At 36.7% G+C, this 19,258-nt stretch overlaps 5 protein-coding genes and 1 non-coding gene across 7 annotated transcripts; 3 read left to right on the plus strand and 3 right to left on the minus strand.

Moving 5' to 3' along the window:
* Window positions 1-625: 625 nt before the first annotated feature.
* LOC133882683 (glutathione S-transferase T3-like) lies at window positions 626-4,911 on the plus strand. 2 transcript variants are annotated; one of them, XM_062321899.1, is made up of 5 exons: window positions 627-849; window positions 1,156-1,243; window positions 1,347-1,391; window positions 3,738-4,127; window positions 4,225-4,911. In XM_062321899.1, the coding sequence occupies exons 4-5, from the start codon at window positions 3,738-3,740 to the stop codon at window positions 4,771-4,773; spliced, it is 939 nt and encodes a 312-aa protein (XP_062177883.1). In that variant the 5' UTR covers window positions 627-849; window positions 1,156-1,243; window positions 1,347-1,391; the 3' UTR covers window positions 4,774-4,911. The 2 variants fall into 2 exon arrangements, with proteins under 2 accessions (XP_062177875.1, XP_062177883.1); XM_062321891.1 differs by lacking the exon at window positions 1,347-1,391 and having other exon boundaries at window positions 626-849.
* A 5,083-nt stretch (window positions 4,912-9,994) lies between these two features.
* Window positions 9,995-10,634, plus strand: LOC133882714 (uncharacterized). Its single transcript, XM_062321931.1, has one exon. It carries the CDS (start codon window positions 10,092-10,094, stop codon window positions 10,626-10,628), a length of 537 nt encoding a protein of 178 aa, XP_062177915.1. The 5' UTR covers window positions 9,995-10,091; the 3' UTR covers window positions 10,629-10,634.
* Window positions 10,635-11,095: 461 nt separating this feature from the next.
* LOC133882696 (uncharacterized) lies at window positions 11,096-11,907 on the minus strand. The gene has a single exon (XM_062321910.1). The coding sequence runs from the start codon at window positions 11,761-11,763 to the stop codon at window positions 11,197-11,199; it is 567 nt and encodes a 188-aa protein (XP_062177894.1). The 5' UTR covers window positions 11,764-11,907; the 3' UTR covers window positions 11,096-11,196.
* A 322-nt stretch (window positions 11,908-12,229) lies between these two features.
* LOC133882723 (uncharacterized) lies at window positions 12,230-12,763 on the minus strand. Its single transcript, XM_062321943.1, has one exon. It carries the CDS (start codon window positions 12,761-12,763, stop codon window positions 12,230-12,232), a length of 534 nt encoding a protein of 177 aa, XP_062177927.1.
* Window positions 12,764-12,814: 51 nt separating this feature from the next.
* Window positions 12,815-14,178, plus strand: LOC133882703 (uncharacterized). The gene is made up of 2 exons (XM_062321922.1): window positions 12,815-12,948; window positions 13,160-14,178. Exons 1-2 carry the CDS (start codon window positions 12,922-12,924, stop codon window positions 13,682-13,684), a joined length of 552 nt encoding a protein of 183 aa, XP_062177906.1. The 5' UTR covers window positions 12,815-12,921; the 3' UTR covers window positions 13,685-14,178.
* LOC133858961 (U2 spliceosomal RNA) lies at window positions 13,347-13,542 on the minus strand. Its single transcript, XR_009898634.1, has one exon. It is a non-coding gene; the product is annotated as a U2 spliceosomal RNA (small nuclear RNA).
* Window positions 14,179-19,258: the final 5,080 nt, after the last annotated feature.

The following is a 19,258-nucleotide window of genomic DNA, read 5'->3' on the forward strand; positions in this document are numbered from 1 at the left end:
CATATATTTACCTTTCTTTCTTTCTTTTTTTTTTTTTTTTTTTTTTTCTCGATTACATAAATAAAAGGTGGAGGACAAAAAGTGTACTTGTAAAAAAACATAAAAACAACAAACACGACCTAGTTCAATGTATATTTTTTTTTGGAAAAAATGCATCACTTGCCATTTTGGTTGGCTTATTTTACAAATAATTCTATGTGGTATCAAAGTGAATAAAGTTTTTTGTAGTTGACCTAATTTACAAATCGCTTTTTAGAGTCAGATTCAGTTAAAAAATTTAACAGATTCTGTTAAGTGCCACGCCAGCGCCAATAAGATGGAGACTTGTGTCACTTTTATATGTCACTATCTTATTGGCGCTGACGTGGCACCTAACAGAATATGTCGATTTTTTTAATAGAATTTGACTCAAGAGTGATTTGTAAATTAGGCAAATCTTAAGACCGATGATGTACTTTTTCTTACTTCTTCTTTCTTCTTTTTTTTTTTTTTTTTTTTTTTTTTTTTTTTTTTTTTTTTTTTTTTTTTTTTAAGATGTATTTTATGTTAAACGACAATAGAAAAGAAGGACTTGGAAGTTGGAACACATGCCCTTCGCTCGACGACCTACAGCACAACGTTGCCTTTGTTATTTCACCAAAACCTATATTCTCTTTCTGTGTCTCTCATTTGTGCGGCAGAGGCTCCATCTCCAATTCTCCATCTCCATTTTTGTTGTCTCGGGTTGGTTCTTAAACACAGCGTTCGAGTTATAGAAGAAAGGATTTGCTGCAGGATTTGATTCGAAACGGTCTTTCGGTACGTCATTTTACGCAATGGGATTTTCCCAGGGCCACTCTTCTCTTTAAGGTATGACTTGCTGCCTTTTTTCTTTTTCTTTCTTTTTTTCCTAATTTTTTTTATTATCTAATAGGATGTGAAATCCCTGCCAAGTTTGGATTGGTTAAATTTCTTGGCTTGTTTTTCTTTTCTGGCTGTTGTTTGTTTGGTCAGTCCAGATTTGTGCAATAAACTGCATTTCATTTGATGAAGACAACAAATTATTTTTTTAGTTTTTTTTTTTTTAATTTTTTTTTTTATTATTATTATTTTTAAAATTTTTTAATTTTTTTTTTAAAAATCTTGTTAACTCATTGCATCCTATTCAATGTGTAGGCCGTTCATCGATGGGCGGTCAAAGCGACACCTTTTCTGGTTTACCTAGCACATGCATGAGATAACATGCAGCAGTTCGTCATCTCAGGTCACTGTTTTTCTCCATTGTTGTTGTAATTATGACTATTATTATTGTTTACCTAAATATTATAGCTGTAATTGTGGAAGGTTTTCATTTGTTTGTTATGCAGTATTCTTTGAGATTTTGCATTTTGTGGGTGGTCGAGATATGAAAGGTAATGCCCTTGTAATCTTTGCAAAGTGCTTTGCATTCAATTGATAGAAAGAGATTGACTGAAGAGCAACTTCTAACGGGCTATGTGCTTTTGACAACCTTAATGGTTTAGATGAGGCATGATTACTTGAATGCTTTCACCTAATGCTTAATTATTTTAGACCTGCTACCTTTTGAAAACATTCTGTCAAAAATATATGAGATACATGAATCAAACTTTCTTAATGTCAGCAAAGTATTCTCTCTGAGCTGTCAGTAGGCCTGACAGTTTTATTCCTCTGGGGAGTTCACCTCCATAATCAGAACAGGAAGCTTACCTGGATTCCCTATATTTAATGTGGGATTCTGATGGGCTTCAGGAAATATATATATCTATCTATATATATATATAAGTAAATCAATCTCAAAGAAAGCACAAAGGGTGAGGTCTTGGGTACAAGTCCCACCAGGTACATGTGTAACTTACCAATAAAAAAAAGGCGTAGCGGTAAGGGGGGGGAGAACCCAAGTGCACATGAAGCATACAAGAGAGACCCCCAAATAGGGAGAAGAAGAAGAACACAAGTCTAGAAATTCAGTAAAAAAACCTTATGCTTTTTTTAATGAAATCTTCGTACTTATGAAAAAAGAAAAAGAAAAAGAAATTCAGTAAAAAATGAGGACAACGAGGACTATTGTACACCGCCGACCAAGCATAACAAGATTTGAATGTATCTGATTTTAACACTAGTATCTCACAAACTTCAAAGCTCATTCCGTTCTGCTTTCTCCAAATGCACCACATTAAGCATAGATGAGCCATCCTCCAAAGCTTCTAAAATGAAACTTCCCAACTGGCCTTTCTAGCTAACCAACAACTCTACCACCCTTCTAGGCATGACCCACTCTACACCAAAAAGATTGAAGATCGCCGACAATTCTCTAGCCACTTCACAGTGGAGAAGATGATCTATGGTCTCCCCTCTATTCTTACACATGCAACACTAATCCACCACTATAACATTCATATTCTTCAGGTTATCCAATGTTAAAATCTTCCATGACGCCGCCGTCCACACAAAGAAGCACACTTGAAGGAATGTTATTTTTGTGAGAAATATTTATGACCAATCCTATTCTTGTTATTTTTCCTTTTTCCTTTTTATTTTTACGTCTTCACCTAGACGGTAGCTAGTCAGTGCAATGCTGTATCTAGATGTTTGCTCTTTCTCCCCACCCTTTCTCTTCCAATAAAGGTTTGCTTATTAAATTCACTCGTCCAGAGGCCAATAGCATCATGCTATGCCTTGAAAGGAAGAATTGCTTGTATTAAGGTACCTGATAATATTTCTTTGTTTGAACTTCTGGGTATTATGGAGAATCAACAATTATCGCTGTTTTTGGTTCTGGGTTGGATGTAGCCAAGTGGATTCGTGGGTTTTGAATACTTTCTAGATTTTATTTTTTTATTTTTTGTAGAGTTTTTGTACACTAGTTTGGATACTGAGAAAATGATCAGTAAAAATGAAATTGTAGTTAGGTTTACTGTTTTTTGTTGCTTTGGTTTCCAACAATTTGCCTAAAATCATATGTAATTGTTCTGCTAGGCTCACTTGTAGTTGTTTTTCTTGCCAAATAATTACAGATGTAGATTTATGAAATTCTTTTCTTAGCGTGTCTTTAAAATGAAAAGGTTTTTATAGTAGTCTGGACTCTAAATGGTGTGGAAAACTGAGTATTGGTGTTAAAGATAACTTGGAAGTTTCAAGGTTTATACAGAGTCAACTGGCCACTGTAAATGATATTTGATTACTGATTAGTTGGATGGATAGTGTTGTTTGTTGCATCTAATTTATGAATAATTTTTTATTTTTTGTGTGTCCTTTCTGCTCCTATTGGATTTGGAAAAAAATGTAAAATTCAATCCAATTATTTTTCATCCACCATGTGAGTAGTATCTAAGATTAACCATGATGTCACACATTTCTATGTGGAGTTGTGAATCAACACATTTTTGTCTTGTGGACTCTACCTGGACCCAAAAGTTCCTTTTAATTGATTTCAAATTAAGAGGTGAAAAAAAAATCAAAATCAAGTGCTACTTATATTGCTTCCATTCAAGTTGGATGGGAAATTCGGTGTTGGGTCAGTAAAACTCTGCCCAACTTTCAACTCATTATGAGTGCCAGTCCACTATTTTGGCATTTGGGGATGTAGAAGATTTGTCACCCAACTTTCAACTCATTATGGTTTAATCTCTGTTAGTTTTTATTGTACTGGTTGAGGCTGTTGCATATAATTTTGAATGTTGTTCTTCTATATGGTCTCTGCATTATATAATGTTTTTTGTTCACTATGCTCTTACAAGATGGATTCACAAATGAGTGAAGGCTTCACTATGCTTTTACAAGAGGGGGAACAATGCTACAATGAAACTCCACCCCAAGCTAGAACGAGATCCACTACTAAGAAATCGCAACGGGGTAGAAACTTTTCTGTTGAAGAAGACATTCTACTAGTAAAGGCTTGGCTCAATACTGACGTTGATCTAATTCAAGGGAATGACAAAAAACCCATGACATTTTGGGAAAGAATTTCAGTGAGCTACCATGAGCACAAGACAGAAACCATTGTTGAACGTTCTATGCACTCTTTATCAAATCGGTGGTCAATTATCCAACTTGGCACCAACAAATTCTGTGAGTACTTAGCACAAGTTGAGTCGAAGAATCCAAGTGGTGGTAGTGAGCATGACAAGGTATAAATGGATTGTTACAAGTAGTTTAAATGAACAATTAATTAGTTTCAAGATTCTAATTATTTTCAATCTGGAATTTATTTATTTTTTGCTTCAGATTTACGAGGCCAAGGCTATGTATAGACAATTCCAAAAGATCACATTTCAATTTGAACACTGTTGGAACGTGTTGAGGAAGGTGCCAAAATGGGACTCACATATGGTTCAAATGAAATTGAGAAGGAAATTAATTCGTTCAAGTTCTCCTTCTACTCCAGAGGCGATAAATTCAGGGGAAGACAACGATGTTGAAAATGCGCTTGTAGACTTCGAGAGACCACTAGGCAAGAAGACCTCAAAAGAGAGAGTGAGAAAACGAAAGAGCAAAGATTGTCCTACGTTGAATATTATGGAGGTTTTGAGTAAATTAAAGGAAGAGAAGAAGAGATCATATAAGGAGAGAAATAAACAGATTTATATGGCAAAGAAAGAGATTATTCGTATTGAAAAACAAAAGCTTGAGATTGAACAAAGAAAAGAGGAAAGAGAACAAAGGAAAGAGGAATGGGAAATTATGATGATGGATACAAGCAGCTTGTCTCCAATGCAGCAAGAATATATTCAGTCACGCCAAATGGAAATCCTTGAGAAGCGTAGGACAAAATAGTCATTAGAAATTGGAATGTATTTATTTAAGTGAACTACTCATGTCATTTTGTATTGTGCAAGGATTTTGTTATGCTTATTAAGTACTTTGTGTTTCTTTAGTATCCAGTGATGGTAAATATACTTTTCTGTGGCTCTATTCTAATTTACTCCTGATTGTGTATTGGTATTTGACTATGGGAAAATGGTATGACAAGTTCTTTTTAAGGGGATGTTGTCCGTATTATGTTTGTCACGTATGAGGGGTGCAAACAATCATTTTTTTGATGCATAATTCATTGTTGATTAGGTCTTGATATCTTGTAGCGAAGCATTGATTTGTAATTAATTGTAATTCACTTCCCCGGAAACGGTGGCCAAGCAAGCCAAGAGTGCTTTGATAGACTTTCTCCAAGCACAAAATGGTGGGGTGGAGCGGATTGCCCAACCCGTTCTCCAACCTCCTATATGGCAAAAGCCTCCCCCCGGGAATCTTAAAACTCAACTGGGACGTGGCCATTGATCGAGCTCGAGGCATCACAAGAGTGGGACTAGTTGTGAGAGATTCAAATGGGCAGGTGGTGGTAGCATCTACAAGGCATTTTCCAATTCTTGTGGAGGCGTCGATAGGAGAAGCCTTGGGTGCTTGGTGTGGAGTTGGTCTTAGTAGTGAGTGGGGGTTCCAAAACATGATTTTTGAGGGAGATTCTATGGAGGCAGTTTCAGCACTGTTAAAAACTGGGCCGGATTGGAGTTGCAAGGGAACTCTAATTGATGATATAAAAGCTTTATTCCTAGGTTCAATACTGCAGAGGTTAGACATGTTAAGCGAATGGCCAACACAGGTACGCATCTGTTAGCAAAATTTGCTTTGTCTTGTAATGATTCAATGGGCTGGAGGGAGATGTGCCCTCCCCCCATCTAGTCCGTTATTGTAGCAGAGCAAGTTTAGCTCTTTTCTTTCAATGAGATTCTAATTTGAGATAAAAAAAGAAAAAGAAAAATTGATGGTGCCATAGGAAATTGAAAATTAATTGAAGACTAACATAAGTAGACATAGTGTTATCATACAAAATTTAAAATTTCAAGTTCTTACCATCAACTATGTATTTGCCATAAATGCTCAATGAAGTCTCACTGGAGTTGAGAATGAATTTCTTTGACTCTAATGCGACGATGCTTTTGTATTAAATCCACATGTATAGGTATATGCTCGTGTGACGGTGGTTCGAAGGGACTGCCATTGATTTGTTCATAAACCAAGTCATATGCTTTAAGGTATAAATCTCGCTCATCTTCAACAATTACGTTATGCAAGGGACTGTGGTTTGAGGGGCTTCTCACATACTTAAATGACATATGTCACGTTTAGAAGCTAGTTTGTAAGAATTTCTTATTATTTTTTAAGAGTTATGCTATTTAGTGAACTGCTATATAAATGCGATGACGTGACTGTAAAAAATAGCCTTTGGATCAACTGAGACTTGTAAAAAAGAAAAATCAATGGTTCATTTTCATTGTCATGTTATCTCAGTTCTATGAAAGTTGTATATCAGCCTACTAAATAGCATTTTTTATTTTTTAATAAGTAATACTACATACCCAACTCTTATCCCACTTGGCAAATGTGGCAATGTCCATCAGCCATTGAATCAACCTTTATTAAAAAAGGGTAAAAAAAAATAAAATTCAAGGTCTGATAAGCACAGCCACGCCCACTCGGATGAGAGTTGAGTATTTAAAATTACTCTTTTTAATAGCATTAATAAGAAAGCTAATGCTTCTTACATGCTTAAAATACATATCTCACTTTTAGATATTGATTTGTAGAAAACTCTAAGAACTTAATTTGTAAGAAATTTCAATCAAATATATATATATATATATAAAAAAGGGTAGCTCTATATATTTTGGGGCCTAAGGTGATAATTTTAAATGAGATTTTTTTATATAAATATAAATATAATTTATTTTTTATTTAAAAATTATTTTTATAGCTTTTGAAATTCAATATTATATTGTTAGTATCAAATCTATTTAATTTATTTTGAGTTTCAGTTAATTAGTTTATTCTTCTTCTTCTTCTTCTTCTTCTTCTTCTTCTTCTTCTTTTTAACAGTTTTTTATATATTCAAATGCATATTTCTGTTTTCTAGCAAACATTTATAACAAAAAAAAAAATTATTTGTAAATAAAAGAAACATCACAATGACTGAGACACATAACCAAAAAAAGCACAAAACAAAAGAGAAAGGGAACGTGTGGATGTGGACACGTCCTTTGGCTTTTGTCGCATCACGTCACCTTTAGTTGAGGGTGTTTAGTGAAAAAAAAGAAAAAAAATTCTGACAAAAAAAAAATAATAATAATTATATTATTGGTCCATGTAATTGACCTAAATTACAAACCACTTCCTATGATATCAATATGAATTCAAAGATACTTGTGATTGTCTTAATTTACGCATTGATTCCTAGAGTTAAATTCTAGCAAATGGTTGGTCATGCCATCCCCAATTAATGGGGGTGGCCGAGCCACCCCCAGAGGTGGTCGGGTGGTGCGCGGCCACCCCAAGGATCTGGGGTAGCCGCGCGGCTACCCCGAAATGTATTTTCGGCAGCCACCCCTTTGCTTTTTTATTTTATTTTTAAATATATTTATATTTTTTTATTAATATGGACACGTATTGTCATCTTATTGGCGTTGACGTGGCATTTAACAGAATCTGTCAAAAATTTTAACGGAATTTGACTACAGGGATCGATTTGTAAATTAAGTCAACCACATGTATCTCTGAATTCATATTGATACCACATGGAGTGATTTGTAAGTTAGGTCAATTATAGGGACCAGTGGTGCAATTACCCCAAAGAAAAACTCTGAGGCTAGGTAGGTGCGGTAGGTAAATTATACAAAAACCTAAGAAATCGCTTGGCAAAGCAGGGGGTTTTTAGCTTAAAAAAAAAAAAAAAAAACTAATGAGAGAGGTAGAAAAGCAAGACCTGCCCAGCCTTAGTTCTTTTTTATTAGAGCACTCCCATCAGTCTATGTATATCGGTTCCCTTCCTTATGTTTAGGGAAAATATCATAAAAAAAACACAAAAAACTAACCCCAGCAGATACCCTAAATTTGCATTTTTTTGTTCGGAAGCAACAGTGCTTCCCAACCCATTATTTTAATAATAAAAAAAAACGGCTCTTTCCTCTCTCTCCTCTCTCCTTCGCCCTTCCCACGTTCGAAAGATGGTTCTGCTGGAAACGATTTTCCAACACCACAACTAGATGACTGAGAAACTTGTTGCTATTTTCCTTCACTTTCTCACCAAACAAACAAATAATCACCTTAATCACACACACAAAATTCACAAAATCCAACTACGAGAACAATCGGAAAAAAAAAAAAGAAAACCCAAATCCATGTCTTCCAAACAAAGCAATTAGAGTACAGATTCATTGGAGGAGAACTACCAAATCTTGTAGTCTTGTGGCAAGATCTTGTAGTCTTGTGGAACCACACCAATACACCATGTAGTCCGGCAATCCTTGTTGGAAAATTGGCTATGCTTAACCGGAAATCGCGTCTCCTCCGTCAACCCAAATTCAGTCACTGTTTTGCCGGCAATGACCCAACGGAGATCCACCGGAGATTCGGCGCCACTGCTCTCCCTTTCGGCTTATCGGGGCATCAAATGTCGAGGATGGTGTGGGGGTTCTGCTCGGACTTGAGGAGGGAGAGCGTGGATTGTGTTGCTTGGAGGTGAGAGGAGTGGTGGAATTTGGGGAGAGGATTGAGGAGACCGTGGAGAGGTGGCAGTGGAGGGTGAGGGAGGCGGAGGTGGAGGCGGAGGCGAGAGAGGAGGGATTTGGGGAAGGTTATGGAGAAGACGAGAGAGAGGAAGAGAGAAAAAAGAAAAGAAAAGAAAAATGAATAAAGAAAGAAAATAAGAAAGAGAAAAAATATAAAAATAAGATAAACAAAGAATATTTAATTAATATATGAAAAATTAAGGGAATCTATTGTGGAGTATTTTTTTATAAGAAAGTGAAAAGAAGATTTGTTCCCTCAATATAGAGAAAATGGTTGAGAATCTGCTGGGACTGCTCTTAAGGGAAGTATCCTTGCACAACACACTCACATGAGATGAGATCCATGTGGTGGGTCCCTTTCACGTGGGTCTCACCCCATGGGAATGTGTTGTGTAAATATTATTTTCCTTCTATTAAACACCCTCAGGCTCAGATTCAGTGATGTGATGAGATAAAAGCCAAAGGAAACTAAGCCACACAGCTCGCCTTATCTCTTGGTGCAGTGCTGCTTTCAAGGTAAGTGTATATAGCACTTAAAAAAAAAAAAAAGACACAACTCGAAGCAGTGAAAGGAACATGTGGTTTATGACTCATTTCTTTGTGCGGTGCACACCCAAAAAAGAAGAAGCAGATTTGGTAGGTTGACGGCCAAGCTGTGAGGGAGATCTAGAAGCCGAACGCGAGATCTGGTAGGCAGCGTAGGCTGATAGTCAAGTTGTGTGGTCCTAGCGGCGGTTTTGGGCCTCCTACCGCTTGATTGCCGAAGGATTGTAGAGCATTTTAAGGAGTGATTTTAATTTGGTACTTTTTGGAGAGAGATTGTTTAGAGAATAAGATTTTTGTATGAGTTTTCTTTTTAAAGTAAAATGTCTTCCTTGGCATGACGGTTAATTACTTGTTTTTATATGCCGGAGTTCTAGAACCTCCCGGTGTGATAATGGACTATTTTACTTATTTATTTTTTGGAGTTGTTGTGTTCTTAGGCAACTGATTTTTTGTGAGAGAGAGGTAATGAACTGTGTTTTTTTTTTTTTTTTTGTAATTAATGTTGTGTTCTTAAACCCCTAACTATTTATTTTTAAATGGAAGTTTAAGAGTCTCCGTGTAGAGATAATGAATATTTTTTTTGTTAAAATCGTTGTAGATGCCTTAATTTTTTATTTATTTTTTCTTTCTACAAACTTATTTATGAGGCCTTATTTTTTCTTTTGCGAAGATAGTTGCAGTCTTGCATAGGCCTTATTTATTTATTTTCCTTACAAACCTATCTTATGCTGCATTTTTCCACTTGGGGGCCTAGGTGGTCCCCTAAATTGCTTAGTGGAAGAGCCGCCCTATATTTGTTAGACTGTTGACCAATTCAAATGAATAAAAATACCCAAAGGAAAATGAATAAATATAAGGTGGATAAGGATAAGGTGGAGAATGCTTAGTCCAAAAAAGCAACAGATTGTGAGAATTCTATCACGTTTGTGTATATGGCTATATGCCCCAAAATGAAAAGAGATTGAACTTGTACAGTGTATAAGTTCAATGGATTCCTCACAAATTTCCCTCCGTCCATTCAAGCTCTCTGACGTTGATGACTTCCTGAAATGGGCTGGCGATGATAGAGTAACGCGCTATCTTAGATGGAACACCATCACCTCTAGGGAAGAAGCGTTGACATTCCTTGAGAAGGTTGCCATACCCCACCCTTGGCGCCGATCAATATGTTTGGATGATCGCTCGGTTGGCTACATTTCAATCCGGCGAGAATCTGGCGATGACCAATGCAGAGCGCACATTGGCTATGCTCTGGCCACGGATTACTGGGGGCAAGGTATAGTCACAATAGCATTGAAGATGGCAGTGTCTAGGGTGTTCAAAGAATTCCCAGATTTGGTGAGGATTGAAGCTTTGGTAGAGGTAGAAAATAAGGGGTCTCAAAGGGTGCTGGAAAAGGTTGGGTTTCTAAGAGAAGGGTTGTTAAGGAAGTACGGGTTCTGTAAAGGAGAGATTAGAGACATGTTTATCTATAGCTTCCTTGTAACTGATATGAATGATGATGCTCATAAGCTATGCCCTTAATCTTAATATGTTCCTTTAATTTAGCTCCTTTTTTCCCCATTGGTTGAGTTTTTAATTAGTGGAACAACAATTTAATTGTTAAGAAGTTTAGACCATCCTGTACGTTATATTGAACCTGTAGAAGCCGCAATCGGCTCGAAATTGATGTCACAATATCCATTATCTTTGCAACCGTAATAAGCTGCAATAATCACTTCTATCATTCCGGAAACTAGACCACGTTCCCACTCTGTCTCTGACAGAAAATCAGTGTTCAAGATTAGTTCAATACCAACATAATATATAAACTATGGTTGGCCTAATAGTTTCTCTTAATTCGTTCTGTTCTAGTGTGATGCAGGATATTTCCTTACAGAGCTTTGCATCTTTTTGCAGGCATCATTTTTTCACAAGTAGGGCCCAGCGTTGGCAAGACAAAAGAACCCACAAATTAGGCACAAAAATTGGTATGATGATGACAACATCTGTTGAGCAAACGAGCAACTTGAATTGCTAGAGGGTGCCTTGAGATTTACAAATCACAGACATAAACATAAGTGATAACAATAATTTAATTTTGCACAAATATTCAGGTTTGGGGATCAGTAGAAAGAAGACTAAACATCACCATGTCTCTAGTTTTCCCCTTCAGAGTAATATACTTTCTCAGAACACCTTCTCTCTGGAACCCAGCCTTCTCCAGCACCCTTTGGGAGCCCACGTTTTCGACATCAACCAGAGCTTCAAGTCTCTCCAAGTGTGGCCACTCACTAAATATAGTATTAGCCACCAGTTTCACTGCCCTAGTTGCAATCCCTTTGCCCCAATACTTGGCGCCCAAGACATAGCCAAGCTCACCTCTGCACTTATCATTAATGCCCGAATTTTCGGCCACTGAAATGGCACCAATTGGCCGGTTGTCAAGGCAAATTGCCCTGAACCATGGGTGGGGAATAACCTTGCTCTTGATAAAGTCTATGCCTTCTTCTTTCCTAGTGTAGGAATCCCATGAGCAAAAACGAGTCACTTTATCATCTGAAGCCCACACCATGAAATGGTCAATGTCAGAAAGATCCAGCGGCCGAAGAGTGATCTCAGTGAATCCATTGCCACCTAATTCTTTTCCGTCTGCTGATTTGCAAGAACTTCCTTCCATTTGCACTTGTTGATTACAATTGTCGATCTAGAAATGGTCGGTATGAATTTGAGCCTTGCTGACAGGACTATATATATAAGAAAACAAAGGGTGTTGGCCTTTAATCTAATAAAGAATCATGACCACAAGAAGTTGCCTGGAAATAAGGTATGCAATAAGAGATTTTGGATTGTTCAACCTTTCTAGGAGTCAATTCTGTATTACTTGGAGTGGTGAGCAAGTAGTGGCCATAGGCCTGGTCAATTATGGTATTCCTTACAGAGAACCTGGCCGGTCCAGTGATGTAGATGTTGGTGGGGTACATTGAACTTGCGAGGTAGCAGACAAATCGGCCATTATCATTCCAAGCTGGGAAATTTGTCTTAAAATGGAGCGGAACGCATAAATATATGATATTGGTAACAAAACAAAATAACCAACAGTCATAATATATCAAGTTATGAAGGCTGGAGAAGAACAGTTCAATTCAAGGAATAGGATCAGTAGACAAAAGACTGTACATCACCATATCCCTGCTCTTACCTTTGTTAAGGCTATACTTCCTCAGGACACCTTCCCTGAGGAACCCAAGTTTCTCCAAGACCCTCTGAGAGGCCTTGTTCTCCAACTCCACCAAAGCTTGAAACCTGATCACATCTGGGAATTCTTTTAACCCTTGGGCGATGGCCATCTTCACTGCTCTAGCTGCTATACCTTGCCCCCAGTACGCGGCAGCTAAGGCGTACCCAACATCTGCCCTACATCTGTCACCGCCGGATTTTGGCACGATGATAATAAATCCGATCGAACGGTCGGCTATGCATATGGATCTACAGTAAGGGTGCGGAATGCAGTAGTCCTTGATATAGGAAAGTGCTTCTTCCATGGAGGTGAAGGTGTTCCACCGGGTGAACCGTGTCACTTTGTCGTCACCACCGTACATCAAGAAGTCATCAGCGTCGGAAATTTTATATGGACGGAGTGTGATTTTTGAAAGATCAATCGTCATTTCCTTCGCCATGCCAATGGTGGGTGTTTCTACAATTTGCAACGCCTACCAATGGAAATTATCGGACAAATGCGGTTCGGTCCCCAGTAGCAAGCGAGCTGATATTGGTTGGTGGTGGGAGTTGGTGCGTCCAATGGAGAAACGTTTTCTCGAAGGCAAAAACATCAAAGATGGGAAATGATGACACGAAAGTTGAAGTAGTGAAAATAAATTATTAGCGTTGCGTTATAAACAGCAGTATTTTATTCAGTATACAAATGAAGTCAATTAACGCCAGATCGACCCTCATTAGTCATAAATTAAGCTACATCTTTCTTAATCTATATAAATATATTATTTCGATCCCAAGCAGTTTCTTGAAGCTCATCTTTTCGTAAGAGTATAATAGTTTTTGTTCTTTTGAATCAGTCAGAGAAGAAGGCTGCAATGAAATTTCTGATAGATTTCAAGGCGTGGGTTACGGATGATACTTGCGAGCATTACAAAGACAGAAGAATCCATGAAGAACAAGGTCACAACAAACAGAGTTGCCTTACAAATCGGTCGTGTGATGGCCACGAATTCGGGCAGGCTAAGAACATTGATTTACATTTGGTTGGGGAGCGCCAGGCCCGTGCTGTAGTGCAACGCATGGGCGACGCTCGAGAGCCCCAGAAGCGAGCTCCTGCTATGGGCTCTCCCCCTAGAGAAATTAATTTAATATCGAGTGGCCCATTGGGCCACGTATCAGATATTAAACTGATAAGAACAGATACTACACTTGATCTTAGCCAAAAGGCCGAGAAAGGTATGATTTTTCTTGTCACTCATGCTGTCTTTTATTATCCGACTTGTCCAGGCGCACGTCTCGTGATGGCATTGTGGGACAAGAGTACATTAACCTTTTTGAACCCGTATGCACCTTGTTTAATACTGGTTTTCTTTCAAAATTAGATGACCAAAAAAATAGACCTCTCGAATTATTTGCTATTGGTTTCCAATTTCTTAAATTGGGTATCCATATTTAGGCCTTGATTCTCAAATTTTCGCTCATTTTCTTCTTTATACCTTTGATTTCATTCCCAATCTTGTGGTCCACAAGCTTGACCTGGACCTGGGTCATCTTCGTAGTGGTCTTCACAAAGGCCTCCAGTTTCACAATCCTTCCCTCGAATTCAAACAATCCCATACGTGAAACAGAAATGGTGGGTCTCACGGCAAGTTTACGGATAAACTAGACTAAGATATGAAGAGGACGAAGTTCTTGGCGAAGGCTTTGAGCACGTATGGTGAGCCATCGAGGGTGCTCAAGTTTGTGCGGGAGGTCCTTGTGAGCGCAGTGAAGCGGTGCATTTGTGAAGGTGTTGGCCCTAGGTTTCTTCACCAGCTGGGTCGCCAAGTCTTTCGACGGTGTCTCGCCATGAATCTTTAATATTGTAAGATAAGAATAGCCTTAAAATTCATCGCCTACTCTTCCATACACCAAAAGTACGCTTGATCACACTTTTAAGTGATGAGTGAACATAGTTAAACATCTTTTCTATCACATTTGCTAAAAAATCTAGAAGGTGGTATTTATCTCCCATATAAGGTGTCAAATATTTTTTCATTAAGAGGTATTCAGCATCAATCAAATAATATTTTCATTGATATGATAATTATAAACATCAATAAGATATGCATAAACAATATTCATTCGTAATCTATAAGACAAAAAAAAATATTATACCTAGTGGTGGTTTCAGAAAGTTGGCACATAGTCTACGGATAACATCTAAAAAAAAATTGTATATCACGTGCCTTGTGTTCCACTAATGACACTAATGCAATCTTAAAATATTCATTTCGTTAAATTTAGATACTTCTTAAACTACTTTAACAAAAGGTAAGCACAAACTTAGCAATGTTAATGAACAAATAAATAAGTACCTTAAAATGTGGCCAAAACAATGGGTTGTACCTTTTTTTTTTTTTGAACTTCACTGAAGGTTGGGTAACTAGGTTTGATGAGATCCATTGCCATTAGGTCTTCTAGAACTTTATAAAAAAATCTATGTATAAACTCATTATAATGTTGAAATCTTTATTGAACCATTCTATACATGATCCATGTGCAAGTGTCGTCAAACATATACCTATTGACTCTTATAGTCTAATACGCCCGCGTGTGCTAAAATTCATATGTATGTTGTAGAACATTACATAATTGAAAAAAAAAAAAAAAAAGCACTTGGTTTCATTCTAAATATATCATGACATTTAATTTCATTACTAGACAATGTATGCATCAAGTACCTATACCCAATTTATTTAGGATTTCTACAAGGTTTTTTTATCAATGTGTTTAATGACATACATCACTATTGCACGACATCCAACAAAAATAAGATGGTAAAATTCATCATCATTGCCATCATCAATCTCGTCCTTATTGATCATTACCATAATCCATATAATCCTCACAATCCATGTGTATGATACCTACAAAACAATTACAATTAATAAGATAAAATACAACAAACTAAATGTCTTAGAGAAATTGTTCAATAATCACAATCTCCAAAATCATATTGTTTAAATATAAAATAACATAAGCTGCATCAATTGCAATTAATAAAATAATATTGTCCAAATATATATATTTTTTTAAAAAACACACATAGTTCAAACATCCCAACAAGAATAACAAGTGTCTTATTGCAAATTTATCTACTTGCTAATTAAGTAGAGAAGTGGTGTCCCCTAACAATGTCGCTTCATCTTTAAGAAACATAAGCTGCAAATGTGGTTTTTCCATCGCAACAAACATCTATTTTTTCTCTCTTTTATGAAAAATACGAGCTACCCTACGACGGTGATCAGAACCCACCTTAAAACCATCCAAGCTGCACGAACGCTCCATGATATCACAAAGACTGCTACCTGAATTCTTTGAACTAGTTGAGCTTTTTAACTTTACAACATCACCGATACGACCGAACTTGTGTATCAGCGTTGTCACTGCTCCTCGTTTCACCTTTTACTTTACATGAAGGCAACTACTCACTTCTTTCTCTTTTCTTGGTTTGACTGTATAGGATTAGGCGATTGTGTAGGATTAGATGGTTGTGTACGATTATGTAACGACCTAAGAAAAAGCGCTAGCCACATTTGTGCTATCACTCCAAAATGACTAGTCATTTTGGAGTTTTTCCTAGAATCCCTTATAAAGCCCAGTTTCACCTAGTAACTAGGCAATGTGGGACTTAACACCCGTGAGTATCTTTATAAACCACTTACTTTATGTAAACTATTTAACCCTTCCCAATATGGGACCGGGGCGTTACAAACTCCTTCCCTTAAACCCCTGACGTCCTCGTCAAGGCCACGTCATGCAGTGCTCCAGTACCATATGACCTAACGTTACTAAGTGGCTCTGATACCATTTGTAACGACCCAAGGAAAAGCCTTAGTCACATTTACGCTATCACCCCAAAAGGACTAGTCAATTTAAAGTTTTGTATAGAATCCCTTATAAAGCTCAGTTTCACCTAGTAACTAAGCAATGTGAGACTTAGCACCCATGAGTATCTTTATAAACCACTCACTTTATGTAAACTATTTATCTCTTCCCAATATGGGACCGAGGTGTTATAGATTAAGTGGTTATGTAGGACTATGTATTTGATATCTCAATATTATTATGACCGTATTGAGGACCCGAATCACCAGATGAGTCACATGACACATCCACATAAGTCTCAAAATTAGTAGGAAAAATACTTGAAGAAGGGGTCCATGCAATTTCTCTAATGGCCGTAGTATTCTCTAAACATTTTCTCGGAATTTTGGAGCATTAGCAACCTCTTATTTCACCTTTTACTTTGCATGAAGGTAACTACTCGCTTCTTTTTCTTTTCCTAGTTTGACTGTATAGGATTAGGCAGTTGTGTCGGATTAAGTGGTTGTGCAGGATTAGGTGGTTATGTAGGACTATATATCTCAATATCATTATGATTGTATTGAGGACCCGAATCACCAGATGAGTCACATGGCACCTCCACATGAGTCTCAAAATTAGTAGGAAAAATACTTGAAGAAGGGGTCCATGCAATTTCTCTAACGGTCGTAGTATTCTCTAAACATTTTTCCAGAATTTTTGAGCATCGGCAACCTCCTACATAATTAAAATGCTTATATTAATAGTTAAAAGTATGTAGTATTCCTTATTAAAAAAAAAACATTTATAAATTGGTTATGAGAAACGCACCTTTAACCATATTCTCAAATCTCACCCGCGAAACCACCTCCTTTTTCGCTTTAATTCTTCCTTTCCTGCCACTCATATGTTGCAGCTGATGAATGCCAAATATTGTATAATTGGACCCCTTAATTTACATTTGTTAAACCTTTAGTTTTGTTATTTTCTAATACTTTTGTTTAGTTTTGGTTTTTAAGTGTTTTGTAGGTCTTTAAGAGAAAATAGCAGTATTTTTGTGGATTGACAAAGGAAAGAAATATTGGGGAGAATAAAATATAAATGAAGAGAAAATAATTGCCATTAAGGGAAGATTTTGTCTTGACATAGAAATGCAAGGAAATAATTATTTTTTGTCTTAACCTAAATTTGGACCACCAAGCTTTCTTACCATGAAGGGCTTTTATTCATTGACTAAGAGGAGCGTGTTTTCTTTAGGAGGGAAAGAGGAAGTAGCCGTGCATGATATATATGTATACGTCTTTTACCAAGCACAAAGGAGGAGACACCAAATAGCTGTTTACACGCACATCGCATTAAGGAAGAGGTTTTCTTTCCGAAATAAGGCACCACGTATCGACCTGGAGCTCTTTCCTTTTCTCTTGAAAACGTGGAGTGCATTACTTTGTCTGAAGCCAATTCACATTTATTTCCAAAGAAGGTGCAGGATCGAATTGAGAGAGTTTCATGCGGTGTCGTTGAGAGATTATGGATCTGAATCACGTCATCCAACAAAAGTCCACCAAGATCTCCACCATAATTCATGCCTTGAATGTTACGTGACCTGGTAGCTCTTTACATGATTTATTTCCATAACTAAGTCATGCACGTGAACTGAAGAGCCGTTCAACACAGCAACACTTGGTTTTATTTTCTTTTCTTAACTGAAGACCAAAGCAGCAATGTGGAATGCATGATTTTCAGCAAGACACTTAATTTCTTTCCATGTTAAGAGCCGAAACACACGTCTTTCTTCAAAGCAGCTGGACAACACCGAATTAAGCACATATCTCCTTCCATAATGAGCAGCACCAAGACTTGAATTCCTTCCATAACTGGGCAACAAGAGAGACGCATAAAATTCCACAACTGGCAGCAAATTAAGGGCCGAGTATGCATGCTATTTTTCAGATTCTTTCCAAGTAGAGGATTTGCAACTCTTGCTCTATAAATATCATGCTTTTCTCTTGTAAAGTATGTGGGGGGCGAGAGGCACAAGCCTGCAACCACACCAAGGCATGTAGCAGTTTGTAACTTTGTAAGCTTTTTTTTTTTTTTTTTTTTTTTTTAAAAAAAAAAATTTAAATTTTTATGTTCTTAATAAAATTTAGTAATTTCTTCATAGTGATGACTAGCTAATTTTTCAATTAAGGTTGATAATGAAACCTCATATTTGAAGAGCAACAATATTTTCATGAGAGTTTATACTATCCGATTTTATTGGGTTTAATATTTTCAATGTTTTACTTCTTTTCAATTATTGAAATGATTTCTTTGATATCTATTGTGATTTCTGGATAAATGTGATTATTTGAGATAGTCTCATTTAATTGATTACTTGGATTTTTCATTTATCAAAACATTAGATATTCATTGCGTTTCGTTCTACGGATACATATGATGATTTAGTTTAAATCGGATATCTTTTGTGATTTGTGCAAAGAACAGATTCATAGAATGATTTAATTAATTTTTGAAACAAAGTAGAATATACATAAGATTTGTATGGTGAGAACTTCGGATATGTATTGACAAACATGAGAATATGTTGCTATGATTTGGTGGGTGTAGATTCCAAAACCTTAGTACATTTTTTTTTTTCATTTATTTTAGCTATGTTTTCTTTTATTCATAAAAAAATCCCAAAAATTTGGAACTCAGCTGAAATAGAATTAGTTTAAATATAAATTAATTTTCGCAACACAGTTCCCTGTGGATTCGACCTCGCACTTGCACATACACTATATTGCAGACAATTCGTGCGCTTGCGAGTATTAAAATTTGCACATCAGCAGCTATTGTTCATTTGGTTATGTCCCATCCCAATCCAGTTCCACTTTCTTTCAATTTGTTCCAAGCAATCTAATATTTTTTCAATGTTTCTCATTTATTCTTGAACTTACGATATTCCCATAACTTGTTTGTCTTATTTTTACATGTCGTTTCAATATTTCTCCAACTTTGTTTTGTAAAGTGAGTATTTAGTCGATTACCTTGAAACACCATATTGTAGTTATTGGTACAGTTTTCGGTTTGGTGACGTGTCGCCTTGTGATTAACTCTCTCCGTAA

This window comes from Alnus glutinosa, chromosome 1 (genome assembly GCF_958979055.1).
Source record: "Alnus glutinosa chromosome 1, dhAlnGlut1.1, whole genome shotgun sequence".
In the NCBI taxonomy this organism is placed as follows: domain Eukaryota; kingdom Viridiplantae; phylum Streptophyta; class Magnoliopsida; order Fagales; family Betulaceae; genus Alnus; species Alnus glutinosa.

Bases quoted from the DNA above. Each gene is read 5' to 3' on its own strand.
- LOC133882696 (XM_062321910.1), bottom strand. From the start codon at position 11,763: ATGGAAGGAAGTTCTTGCAAATCAGCAGACGGAAAAGAATTAGGTGGC.
- LOC133882723 (XM_062321943.1), bottom strand. From the start codon at position 12,763: ATGGCGAAGGAAATGACGATTGATCTTTCAAAAATCACACTCCGTCCA.
- LOC133882714 (XM_062321931.1), top strand. From the start codon at position 10,092: ATGGATTCCTCACAAATTTCCCTCCGTCCATTCAAGCTCTCTGACGTT.
- LOC133882703 (XM_062321922.1), top strand. From the start codon at position 12,922: ATGGGAAATGATGACACGAAAGTTGAA. The intron at 12,949-13,159 runs GTAGTGAAAATA...CTTTTGAATCAG, and splicing joins ATGATGACACGAAAGTTGAA to TCAGAGAAGAAGGCTGCAAT.
- LOC133882683 (XM_062321891.1), top strand. From the start codon at position 1,208: ATGCATGAGATAACATGCAGCAGTTCGTCATCTCAG. The intron at 1,244-3,737 runs GTCACTGTTTTT...TGCTCTTACAAG, and splicing joins GCAGCAGTTCGTCATCTCAG to ATGGATTCACAAATGAGTGA. The intron at 4,128-4,224 runs GTATAAATGGAT...TTTTTGCTTCAG, and splicing joins GTGGTAGTGAGCATGACAAG to ATTTACGAGGCCAAGGCTAT.